General features: G+C 38.6%; 1 protein-coding gene across 1 annotated transcript; it reads left to right on the top strand.

The window, feature by feature from the left end:
- The first annotated feature begins 4,422 nt into the window (after nt 1-4,422).
- Nucleotides 4,423-5,811, top strand: LOC102783453 (nuclear factor 7, ovary-like). The gene has a single exon (XM_006783468.2). It carries the CDS (start codon nt 4,423-4,425, stop codon nt 5,809-5,811), a length of 1,389 nt encoding a protein of 462 aa, XP_006783531.2.
- The last annotated feature ends 6,508 nt before the right edge of the window (nt 5,812-12,319 follow it).

The raw sequence follows: 12,319 nt of genomic DNA, 5'->3' as shown, positions 1-12,319 counted from the left end.
CTCTTTAAATTTGCTCTCAAGCTTTTCAACTTGAAATGAAATCCAAAGAGAAATATGAGGACAACATAGTTCACACAATCATTTGTTATGTGTAAATTGCAAAGTAAACCTTCTTATCTTTGTTGAAGTTTCAGAAAAATATAGTAGAGAGAATCAAAGCATCAGAAAGAATGTCGTTGTTTTTTCAGGACGTGAATTTATTTTAGTTTTTTTGGTCAACCTGTCTCATCACAAATCTCCCACTGTCCATATGCTGTGTGATTAATAACTAAGTATGTAATTCACTTACATTTCTATGGCACTAGATTACTACAGTCGTCCTTGGGGCACTTAATATTGTGAGTATAGACCTGACAATATTAAAGACAGAAGCCGAACCAGCCTCTATAAGCACCCGTCAGGCAGTACTGATGGGAATAAAAGCCTAAAAAAAATCCCGCTCAAAAACAACAGGAAGGGCAGCCATCTGCCTCACCTGGTTGCGGTTAAGGGAAAGCAAAGAAAAAAAATGTCTGAATTCTCTGTTTTACTATTATCTTTCCATTTTATTTACAGATAAGCAGAGGAGGAGAAATATAATAATACGAGCCAAGAAATGAAGGTTTCTCAGCAGCCGGTTTCTTTGAACAGTAACACTGTAATAACAGTTTAAGGCACCATGTATTGATCACAGATTTCCACTGTATTATTGTTGTATTTCTTTTAGCACAATGGGACTGGTATCTTCCATGTGGCGTGAACTTAATGTAAAATTTTAAAAGAACTTCAATATGTGTGGATCAATATGAAATATAAACGTATGTGACTGCAAGTGATCCACTGTTTTATCTCACAGTAATTAGACAGTTTCACCTTTCATCTCTTTTTATATTCTGACTCATACAATCTATTTTGTCACTACACTCTCAGTGGGAGAAATGACTGATTTTCCCATTCAGTTTAGTACGTAGGACCAAAAACAATCAGTGGTGACTACAATTCTCCATTTGATACTTTCTATGTGTTAAATTTAACACTAACACTAACCTGTATATTTTATAATCCAGAATCTCAGTAGTTAAGACGGTCTATATCATGGTATCACCATTTTTCCAGAAAAATTATGAACTGAAGGCCTGAAACAAGAAGCAGTGTGAGATAAATAAGGATCGTGTTAAACTGTAAATCATACAAAGCCAAGTTAATAGAATCGAAAGAATAAAAATAAAGTGTTGTGAATTCAATTTAAATACTTTCTTTATTCAACAGGTCTGGCAGTATTCAGCCTGGGTGTGGGTTGTGAAATTAAACTCAGCTTACATGTTGAAACCAAAAATAGCTTCTTCTTCTCACATAGGGCCAGGTGGGTTTGGGTAGGTTTTTTTTCCCTCTAAATAAATAACATCGTCATTTAAAAACTGCAATTTGTATTTACTTGGGTTATTATTGTCTAATATTAAAATTTATTTCCTGATATGAAACATTTAAGAGTGACATATAGGCAAAAACTAAGAAATCAGGAAGGGGTTAAATATTTTTTCACAGCACTGTATGGAGCTGGGAATGACTGTTGATCTTGCCTTAATGATGCATGCTCCCCATGTATCACATTGTACTGACATTAATGCCTCACTCTTGGATCAGCAAGGACAGTTACATGGTGAGTGACTGTAATATGGAAAGTTGTTATTCATGTATATTGGCCATGTATAATAAAAATTATAATAAGCACAGTTGTTTTTGCTGTTAACTTACTTTAATCTACAATATATCAATAAAATGCATAATGTCACATATGCAGCTCAAAGGATGTTGCTAATTAAAACAGCAAGCAGGGCATTTGCTCTCACTTCTGTTATAGTTTTAGTTTTAGCTTTCATCATGTTTTATGTTATTAAAGCTTACATTATTATTACTTTTTATTTCAAGTTGTTTTGATAATCAAAATTATTGCCACGGTTAGTGAGGCAAAACATGTGGAAATAGGAGTGAGAGGACCCAAGCGCAGACACACGGAGATGAGGTGGGATAAACAAAAAGCTAGCCTTTATTGTTGGATGCAAAAACACTTCAAAACAACTAACGAAAACCTAAACTGGGGACAGCTAGACATGGAACTGGAAACATAGAACTACAGAAAACCTGAAACCTCAAAACGCTTGGAGAGATACACATGGGATGATGAACAGAGGTATGCAGAGATAACGCAGACGATCTGCCAAGGAACAGAGGTCAACACGCACAGTATATACACACAGAGGGAAACGAGGAAATGGCACACAGCAGGGAGACACAGCTGACACTAATCAGATGAGAAGAGACCGGGAGGAAGCAAAACAGATTACACTGACATAGGACATGGACTTTCAAAGTAAAGCAGGAAACACACAAACATGGAGGCAAGGATGACAATAAAGACAGAACACAGAGACCTGAAACGTGGGACAGGAAGGCCCAGAGTAGACATAACACAGAACACAGGGGAGGCACATAATCAGTCTAGAAGTCATAATATAGTAAAGAACGAGGGAGCTAGAAATACTGAACACTGAAACCAAGACACTAGCAGTGAAAACTTATGATGAAATCAAAGATCAATAATAGTACAAAACTCAAAACACTGGGTCGCAGACCCAGGACTGTGACAGTTATTATCCAAATTAACCCTAAATCGTAAAAGGCCATTTAATCTTTCAACAATATCGGCTGGCTGCCATTATAGCTTACCTGATTGAGAAGCTGTCCCATGTACTGAGGATTAGAGTCATTATTGCAGAAATACAGCTATTTCTTATTAACTGATGACAGCAGTTCTCCTAAGTGAAGGTCTAGAGCAAACAATAGTCAGGCTAAATTTTAGCTGTGTTGCTGCTGTAATGTAAAAGTGACCACTGAAAGACTCTACAGGACGTATATTGTATGAAACCTGGAGGTTGGCACTTTGGTGATTGTATTTGTTTGAATTATTGTCATTTATAATACAATATTCAACACTCAGTTTGCCCCTGCAGAGAATCAAGATTCTGTTTTTGTTGTTGTTGTTTATGGAGTGCATGCTTTCCTATTAAGAACTAATGAGCCGTGTGTTTTGTAACTTGTTTATAGCCAGAGTGAATTTGAAAACGTTTCGGTGTGTGACAGATTAATCATACTTTTCTTATTCACGTTATGTTTTGTATTACAAGGTGTCAACGGGTCTTGTGGACGTAGTTTCAGTTTGTAAATCTGTCTGTAAAATTACAGATGCTCTAGAGGCGAAGCTTAAAAGAATGTAGAGTTGGCAGCTGGTCCCGAGTAACCAGTAACCAAGCCCTAACTGACAAACTGACAAATCATTGCCATTTATCTACTACAGTCAAGGTAAAGAGAGCATTGTTCTCTTTGTTTGAATTACAAGTGAATAGAAAAGTCAGAACATCTAATCTTGTTGTTAGTTAAGATAATGCTATCTTAACTAACAACTGTCCGTCAGAATAATTGTAATGTTTCAATGCATGAATTTACATGAATCTTCAGATTCCATTACAGTAGCAGTGTTTATTTATAAGAATATAGTTTTATTATAAGTTTATTTATAAATTAAATATGAATAAAGTAAATAAGTAAAATGGTAAATAAATAAGTAAATAAATAAGTAAAATTCATATTTGTAGTAAAGTCAAAGTATGTTTTAGCATCAAAATAGAGTTGAAGTATCTAAAGTAAAAGTACTCTTAAAGCAAAAAAATCTTAAAAGCATGCATACTCTTATACAATATAACAGATCAAACATATTAATTAATTAATTTGTATATAATGTGGATCATTTTAATTATTTATATACTGCAGGGCAGCTTTATTTATATTATAGCAGCACAATAAATTTGTAGATATATATTTTCAAACCTTTAAAATAAATGGAAAGTGCTATATTTGCTATATCAGGAAGTAGAAAGAAGCATAGCAAAGAAATATTACGCATACATTTATCTATTGTAATGTGTAACATATTTCATACATGAGATTTTATGTGTTTTTGAGACCTCTGCATCATCAGTGGGATTTTTTTTCCACCATTGCAGTTGTACCAGAGCACAAAAGCTGTGTTTCCTCATCTGTGAAAGCATCAGCAAAAGGACAAAACCAGAACAGCAGGGTGAAATTAAACTCCACCCCATTGCTGACTTACTCGACCTGAGACAACCAATAAAAGTGAATTCACAGATTCATGTGAGCAGTTGTGCAGAGAATACAGACACACATTGACAGATAATTACTTTCACTATCAGCATAAACTACAAAGTCTGCTCTGGAAACGAGCTGCAGAAAAGAGCTCCTGATACTGTGAGTACTAGAATGTTTGTGGAGGTCATTGAGGGGAAAAAAGGATTAGGTGGGTAAGGGAACTTTACGATTTTTTTTATCTGTGTATCTGCTCTGCTTAAAGCGTCTTTCAGAGAGAAAATGACCACACAGTCAGAGGACCATCTCTCCTGTCCCGTCTGCCATGACATCTTTAAAGATCCTGTTATCTTGTCATGCAGCCACAGCTTTTGTAAAGCCTGTCTGCAGAGATGGTGGCTTGACAAACCAATAAAGCAATGTCCGGTTTGTAAGATGATATCTTTACAGAGTAATCCACCCCGTAACCTGGCTTTGAAGAACCTATGTGAAGCGTATTTACAGAACACAGATCAGAGAGCTTCAAGAGGTTCCCAGACACTTTGCACTGTGCATTCTGAGAATCTCAGGCTCTTCTGTCTGGACCATCAGGAGCCAGCGTGTGTTGTCTGTCGAGATTCAGCAGTGCACGTCAACCACAGATTCAGCCCCATCAATGAAGCTGCGCACACTCACAAACAGGAGCTCCAGGAATGTCTGAAGCCTTTAAAGGAGAAACTGAAGCTCTATGAGGAAGTTAAAGGGAAATGTGTTCAAACTGCAGAACACATTAGGGTTCAGACCCAGGAGACAGAAAAGCAGATTAAGCAGCAGTTTACGAAGCTTCGCCAGTTTCTACAAAACGAAGAGGATGCCAGGATTGCTGCTTTAAAAGATGAAGAGAAGCAAAAGAGTCAAAAGATGAAGGTAAAGATTGAAACTCTGAGCAGAAAGATTGCAGATCTTTCAGGCACAATCAGAGCCACAGAGAGGGAGGTGAGAGCTGAAGACATCTCTTTCCTACACAACTACAAAGCTGCAGTGAAAAGAGTCCAGCAGCTATCTGTGCTTGATGTTCCTCAAATGGTTTCAGGTGCTCTGATTGATGTTGCTGAACACCTGGGCAACTTGTCCTTCAACATCTGGAGCAACATGAAGGACATTATTTCATATACTCCTGTGATTTTGGATCCAAACACTGCTCATCCAGATCTCATCTTATCTGAAAATCTAACCAGTGTGAGACGTGCAAGGAAACAGAAGGTTCCCGAAAACCCTGAAAGGATTTATCTCTATCCTTCCGTCCTCGGCTCTGAGGGCTTCAACTCAGATATTCACAGCTGGGATGCTGAAGTTGGAGACAGTCCAGTCTGGGCACTAGGAGTCTTTTCGAGATCTGCCAACAGTGAAGACAAAAAATGTAACTTATTAAAACTTGTTTTCTGTGATGGTGAGTACACAGCAAACTCCAGTGACGCCCCCCCAACTGTTCTCTCAATAAGAAAGAGATTTCAGAGGATCAGAGTTCATCTGGACTGGGACAAAGGAAAACTGTCATTCTCTGATCCTGATACTGACACACACATACACACCTTCAGACACACTTTTACTGAGACACAGTTCCCATATTTTAACTCAGTGAATCCACACCCTCTAAAGATATCACAACGTCCTCTCCATGTAGTTATGTAACGTGTGTGATGGTCGCTGTTGACAATAATCTTTCATCTTTCACTTTGACACACTTCATGGATTAGCAATGATCCCAGCAGAAAGAATGTAGACCTGGCTGTTGATCCTGTGCGACCAGTAACCCGTCAGGAACCAATTGTACCATAGATTCTATAAATAAGGATGTAACAACTATCATTGTTTGGTGGACTGAAGCAAACCTAATAGTATAATACATAACAAAATCCATCAATTTTCTTCTGCTTATCCAATAAGCAAAAGGAGCATTATGCTATATTCAATAATAAGATTTCATTTCTTTTAATTAGTGAGAGGGTTATTTTCCTGACGCAGCAAGACGACTCGTTTGGCACCCATTATTGCAGGTTTAAGGGATGTCAGCATTAAAGCCCTTTCACAATAAAATGTATTATGCACTGCACTGACTACTAGGTTTGAGGGGACCCCCAAAAAGGTTTTTGTGATCACTCATGGTTTTTACGTGTGCTATAAATGCCCACTCCTGTCACTCTGCATTTCTATTGGTCATGTGCATGTATGTCCACCAATGTGTGGTCAAAGTGTTCCCCACCTGGCTCGCTTATGGCACACTGCAGTCTGCTACATACAGCAGGAAACCATTCTTGCTTAAAGAATGGGTGTAACAGCAGAGTGGTACATTAGTCATGTTCCATGTAAAAGGGTTTTTAGCTTCATTTATTTTACCCAAATGTTGATCTTCATATACAAATGGGGCTTTTATCATTATAGATGTGCTCATGATAATTATTTGCATGCAAAGATTGATCAGAAAAAGATGACCCTTTATGCTTTTGCTCTTTTATTTATGTAAGGAAGTATTACAGGAAGTAACCGTGCTTCTTCGACCTGAAATTGCTAAATATCAATCTACATGTTATGGTTTGTTTATGTCTGTGTTAATCTGCAAAGTAAACAGTGATCTGGTTATGATGTAAATGCAAAAATAAATAAATACCTGATGTGCGGATGAAACAGATTTCAGCTGACTGTCTGAACATGACTCCTTTCATTTTTTATTCTCTTAGCACAGAAAGCAGCAGAGACCAAACTGTGGCAGCTGCATGGTGAAACTTTGTCTTTCTCTCCTTTGCTGCTCATTCTTGTCGGATTGCATTTAAGGTGACAAGAGTCAGCAGAGAGCTTCGGTCGATCTGCGGCTCAGGAGATTTAACCTGTAGCTGTAATCGCTATCGACATCACAGCAGCTTCCTCCTTCCTGCTGTGCGCCTAAGTGTGTAAATGGGACAGTTCTCACCAATTACAGCCCTCGTTCCACCTTGGGGGCATAGCAAAATAAATTTGGAAAGCTCTGAGAAGATGCAGAGGAGGGCAAAGCAATGTTTCTCATTGTTTCTAATTGCGATTTCTTTCGTGAGTCCTAAAGAATGTGTACTCTCCATTCCATTATATTATGAAGTACATGAAGGTAATGATGGTCATTGTATCTCATCTAATTATTACATCCCTTTACATGTCTGAGAGATGTGACAGACTAAACATTACCCATTGATCAATCATGCTTACAAGACTTTAATGTAAACAGACAATGGCAACTTTAGGGGTGTATACGACACTGGCTGTGTTGTGTTACTCAATTTCACAGTTCTGATTAACAGACACTGGCAGCGTTATTCATCTTTTGCTTCATCAGTTCTTGCAGTTGTACATAGGTGAGTGGTAGGAAAAAAGGCGTTTGGCAGAGCGCTCTGTGCTCATACTGGTCAACCATGCCAGACTTGAGAGAGCAGTCAGGTATGACTCCACCTGTACTGTGACCTCCCAGATGCAGCATCCATGTTTTAATGTTTTATGACACACTGTGTCACCCACTGTTGGCCGCACCCTAAACCATCTTAACTGGGCTTTGATCAGGTTGATTCTGTGTAGTCAAAAACCAGCATGAGATTGACACTGCACAATCAACTGCAGAAAACAGTTACCAGAAAATTCAGTATTTGTGAATGATGATTGGTAAAAGGGAGCAGTTATATCTTTCAGCTGCTCCTGTTAATGGTCACCTCAGTGAATCACCTGCCCTACAGCAACACTCAGCATGACCTCCTCCACTACATCCTTGAACCTCCACTGTGGTCTTCTTCTTTTCTTCCTTCCTGGCAGCTCCATATTCAAGATCCTTTATCCAATATATGCAGTATTCCTCCTTTTCACACGTCCAAACCAACTCAGCCTGAGTTGTCTCACTGATGTACCCGTTTCCAGTGTTTATACAGTATTATATTATCAACTTTTTTATTAATGGGATATAAATTTCAGCCAACAGTGTTCTCTTGCATCAGTTTCCCCCTAATGCTTACAAAAAAGTGACTGACACTTTCTGCACTCTAACAGTCGTATGAAAAAAACGAACCCCAAAGGCTGCTAGAGATTATTACAACCTACAGTAACATTTGTTGCTGTAAATCCCTCTACATCTGTCATCCGCCTGTTCATCATTTTTCTTAACTGTTTCTCTAACTATGGTTATGGGAAGTTGGAGCCCATCTCAGCTGAAACTGAACCTGAGGCTATGTACTCTCTGGACTCTGAAGCTTCGTGCTCTGAGGCAAAAGTGCTAACCACCTAACTTCTTCCGTCTATACAGAAATTATAATGTAGTTATAAAGACATTGAGTCAGGAGGAGATATGCGAGGAAGGAAAGGCTGACCTTAGACTTTACTTCATCGCTCAAGCTGTGCCCACTATTCTTTGGAAAAGTTGCAGCATATGGTAAGTTGCATTATTCTTTAAGTAATATTCTAATTATAAACCCAGAGCCATGCCTCCAGCAGTTAGTAGTAGGTGTTGATGAATAATGCAAATTTCTTTGAAATCGGATTCCTTCTTCTTCTTCTTCCTTTCTATGATTTTCTGCCATTTCTGAGCTCTGGAAAAAATACTAATATCGAGAACATTTTTTTAGTTTATTAGCAGAAATTCCCAGAAATCAGAAATTATTACTCAGTGGATTTATAATGGGTTTACAATACATGGGTTTACCGGCCAGTAACAACAGCACTATGGTAACTAAAGACCCCATGGTGTTTTTAGAATATATACACAGTTAATTTATGTGCAGTATTAGAATAAAAAATGAGGGTGTTTTGATTATTTTACTACTGAGATAAAATGGTATAAAATGTCAAAGTAAGGATGTCCACCCTCTGTATTTATGTATCAAACCATTCTGTTTCTCTGTCTGTGAGTTGCATTTAAGCCTTTAATCTGTGGCCTGAGGGGCAGAGTGTGTGTTAGAGTATGTGTGCGAACAGGTGAGGCAAATAGACCATGACAGCAATAATGCTCTGTGTAATGGAAACAACCAGCACATCACAGTGGTGGTTCATTCTGCTCTCAGCTTCAGTTTGCTCCGTGAGTGTTACATTTAAAACTCACCTGTTCAGTCCTACATGGGTGGAGGTCTAATAGGTTCAAGTTGAAAGTGCATCAGTGGGCAGGAGAGCAAGACACGGCTGGATTTCCTCTATAGTTTTGAAGTCCAGTGGATTTAATATTTCTGCAAATCACCATGATTTAATGACTACAATATTGCTTTATAGGCAAATTACTGTTTAGTAGATTGAGCAAGAGATGGTCTTTAGAGAGACAGTAATTCTGATATGGGAGCCAAAATGTGCATGCGTAGGGACCAATCGTGGTCATTGACACTGTCAATGATTTTTTTTATCTCGTGTAAATATAAAATATATAAAAATATTTACATATCTTGATGAGATGATGAGATAATGCAGCCGTGTGTCACATGAGTGTGTCCTCTTTTGTATTTATTATGTCTTGAGCATGTCATGTCCAGATTTTCTGTTTTGATCCCTTGAATTTCTGGCGTCACCACTTGCACTTACACATCTGCAATTTCAAACTTTAAACTTGCACTGAGAGCAAACATCAACCTCTATGGGAAATAGATCCAGTCTTAATGTCGAGAACAATCACTGTTAATGAGAGCTACAGTGCAAATAAGGAAAACTAGTAAATGTGGTCAGAACAAGACTCCCAGAAATAGAAGATGAAGCTATGCGGGAAGTCCACAAGAGCACAAGGAGACTACTAAATTTCTGTTACATGTTTTTTGGACATGGGTTACAATACATATGTAAAGATATGTAGATATAAGTGGTTATTTGTGTCAGTGTGCTTATCCCAGCGTTTTGTTTCACTATAAAGAGTTAATAAAAAAAACATATCTATCTGTCAGTTGGCATCTTTGCAATTCAGAAGTGCCCAGAATCCAAACAAGAATTAATTTAAGATCCAAATAATGAACATTTGTATGCAACACAAATATATGTATTGTTTTATGTCAGTCTAACAACAAAACATTAGCAAGCCCAAGGTGTTAACAAATGGTTCGTTGAAAAGCACTTCTACTAACAAAAGGTAACTGCTGCTCACAGCTGCTCAAAGCACTGAAGCAAAGCGCGCTACTGAGGAAAACTCTACAGGCAAACAAACACAGCTACTCACTAGCAGTTTAGAAACACACCTCAAGCTCACCACAGTACTGAAGCTGGCACTCACACTCTGAAACCGGGCAGCTCGTCTTCTCAGCTTTTATAGCTGTGTAGTTAATTGCTGCGTGGGCTGGTTTCTCAGGAGAAATGGATGGCAGCTGAATCGGTGGGAGTGAAGCACCGGCACACGGTAGGCCTGCTAAAGCCACAACAGGTGCAGCGTTAAACTGCCGACACTAATACAAACCATGGAATGCACAGAACATCTTTAATCTCTGCTGGAGACTCACATTGTAATCCCGTGTTCTTTTAAACATGCTAGTTCCTCAATTAAACATGTCACTACTAGAATTATAACAAAAACATGATCTTAATGGAAAATAACAACAACAAAAAAACAAGAAACAACTGCAACACTCTTCTCAATTCATCTCCACCCCTCCACCCTGAAGCCATCTAAGCCTTTCCCACCAGCCCCTTCTCCTCTCTCCCTTTGCTCCCTGTCTCCTCTGCCACATGATGTCCATCCCTAAAAGCTCAGAGTTTAATTATTCAGTGTTATGGGAGGTGAAGGAGACAGTTTCATGCCCGCTCTACACGTCTGAATTAAGAATCCACCAAGGTCACAAACACAAAATGACCTGCTTGTGAGTTTCCAAGATGTTGGGTGGTTAACACAGCTCAGTCTACACTGCTTGTTAATAAATTCACTGATCCTGTGTGCTGTGCCACTTTGATGGCTGCATAAATCATTAGAAAGTCATGCAAAGTCGCCGGTATGAGCAAGTATGTGGTACGTGTGTATGTACGAGGATGTATATATTTGTACAAGCATTTAAGTGAAAACAAATCCGATTTTGCTATACGCTGAATCTTTCCATCAAACCTCCTTTTTACTGCTGTAGAGCTGTAACAATACGCTTAAAGGACAAACAGAAGATCAAAACCACTCCTTTCCCCATATGGCCGGCAGAGCATTTGTATGGATGTAAAGCTTAGAAGTGACTCGCTAGCTTACCTTTTTCTAAAAACTGCTCACAAGTGGAAACACGTGCTTCCCCTGACACATTTAAATATCACCAACTGACATGCTGAGAGTTGAAAATCGATGCTTTGAAGCATCACTCGAGATTCCTCCAGTCAAGCTTTCATTTATCCATGTGACAACATGCATGCGATGCTCATGTTTAACTCATGAGCTCTGATTCCCTTTCTGCTGACCCAGCCTTTCCCTTTAAGGAACAGGGCCTTGTGCGTAACATGTGTGTAACATGGGTTCAGTGCTGGGATTTGACACACAGATGGATCAGGTAGATGGCTGTGTTGTGATTGGTAACTTTGTTGGGAGCCTTATGTGACTTCAAATCCACCCAACCATCAATCAGGCACAGATGGCAAAGAGCCTCGAGAACACTTTAACTTTGAAAAGTCATAGCTAAAAAATAAATTGCTGTGAATCAAATCATTTCAAATACATAGACATCGGCATATCAGCTGCATAATGTTGTGCTCGAAGCAAACAAAAACTTATCTTGAGAAACAGTTGGTGTCACTTTGTCCTACCCTTTCTAATTAAGTACTCACAAGAATCAGGCGCTGATAGACAGTCACGGATGAACATGCATACGAATGCTGTTCAGGGCTCACTTATAAAAAATTCAGCTTACATACCCATGTGCATAACATGGCATAGTACATTAGAACCAAAGCTCTGTGAAGTTCATCATTTATGAAAGAGGTATCAATATTGCAATATTGCAAATATCAAAATTTGAGCAGTGGAAAATCTTTGGTGACTAAAAACAAACCCTGAGAAAACAATGACTTCTAAGACAGAGCAGGTCAGCCAAAATGTGATTAAGTGATATGAAACAGGCCTGTCAGAGAATATACAAAGACAGAAAAACAAAATTACAGATAAGAAATCATGCATTAGTGTAATGATGAGCTAATGCCTCTCAGTAATCTTGTCTTTGATCCAAATGACAGGGACTGAGCGCAAAACCACAGCGCAACT

This window comes from Neolamprologus brichardi, chromosome 5, assembly GCF_056152115.1.
Source record: "Neolamprologus brichardi isolate AB-2024 chromosome 5, ASM5615211v1, whole genome shotgun sequence".
NCBI classification, from domain to species: domain Eukaryota; kingdom Metazoa; phylum Chordata; class Actinopteri; order Cichliformes; family Cichlidae; genus Neolamprologus; species Neolamprologus brichardi.
Note: the sequence above shows the minus strand (reverse complement) of the source record. Positions and strands in the feature narration are given on the sequence as shown.

Coding starts and splice junctions, on each gene's coding strand:
- LOC102783453 (XM_006783468.2), top strand. CDS start 4,423: ATGACCACACAGTCAGAGGACCATCTCTCCTGTCCCGTCTGCCATGAC.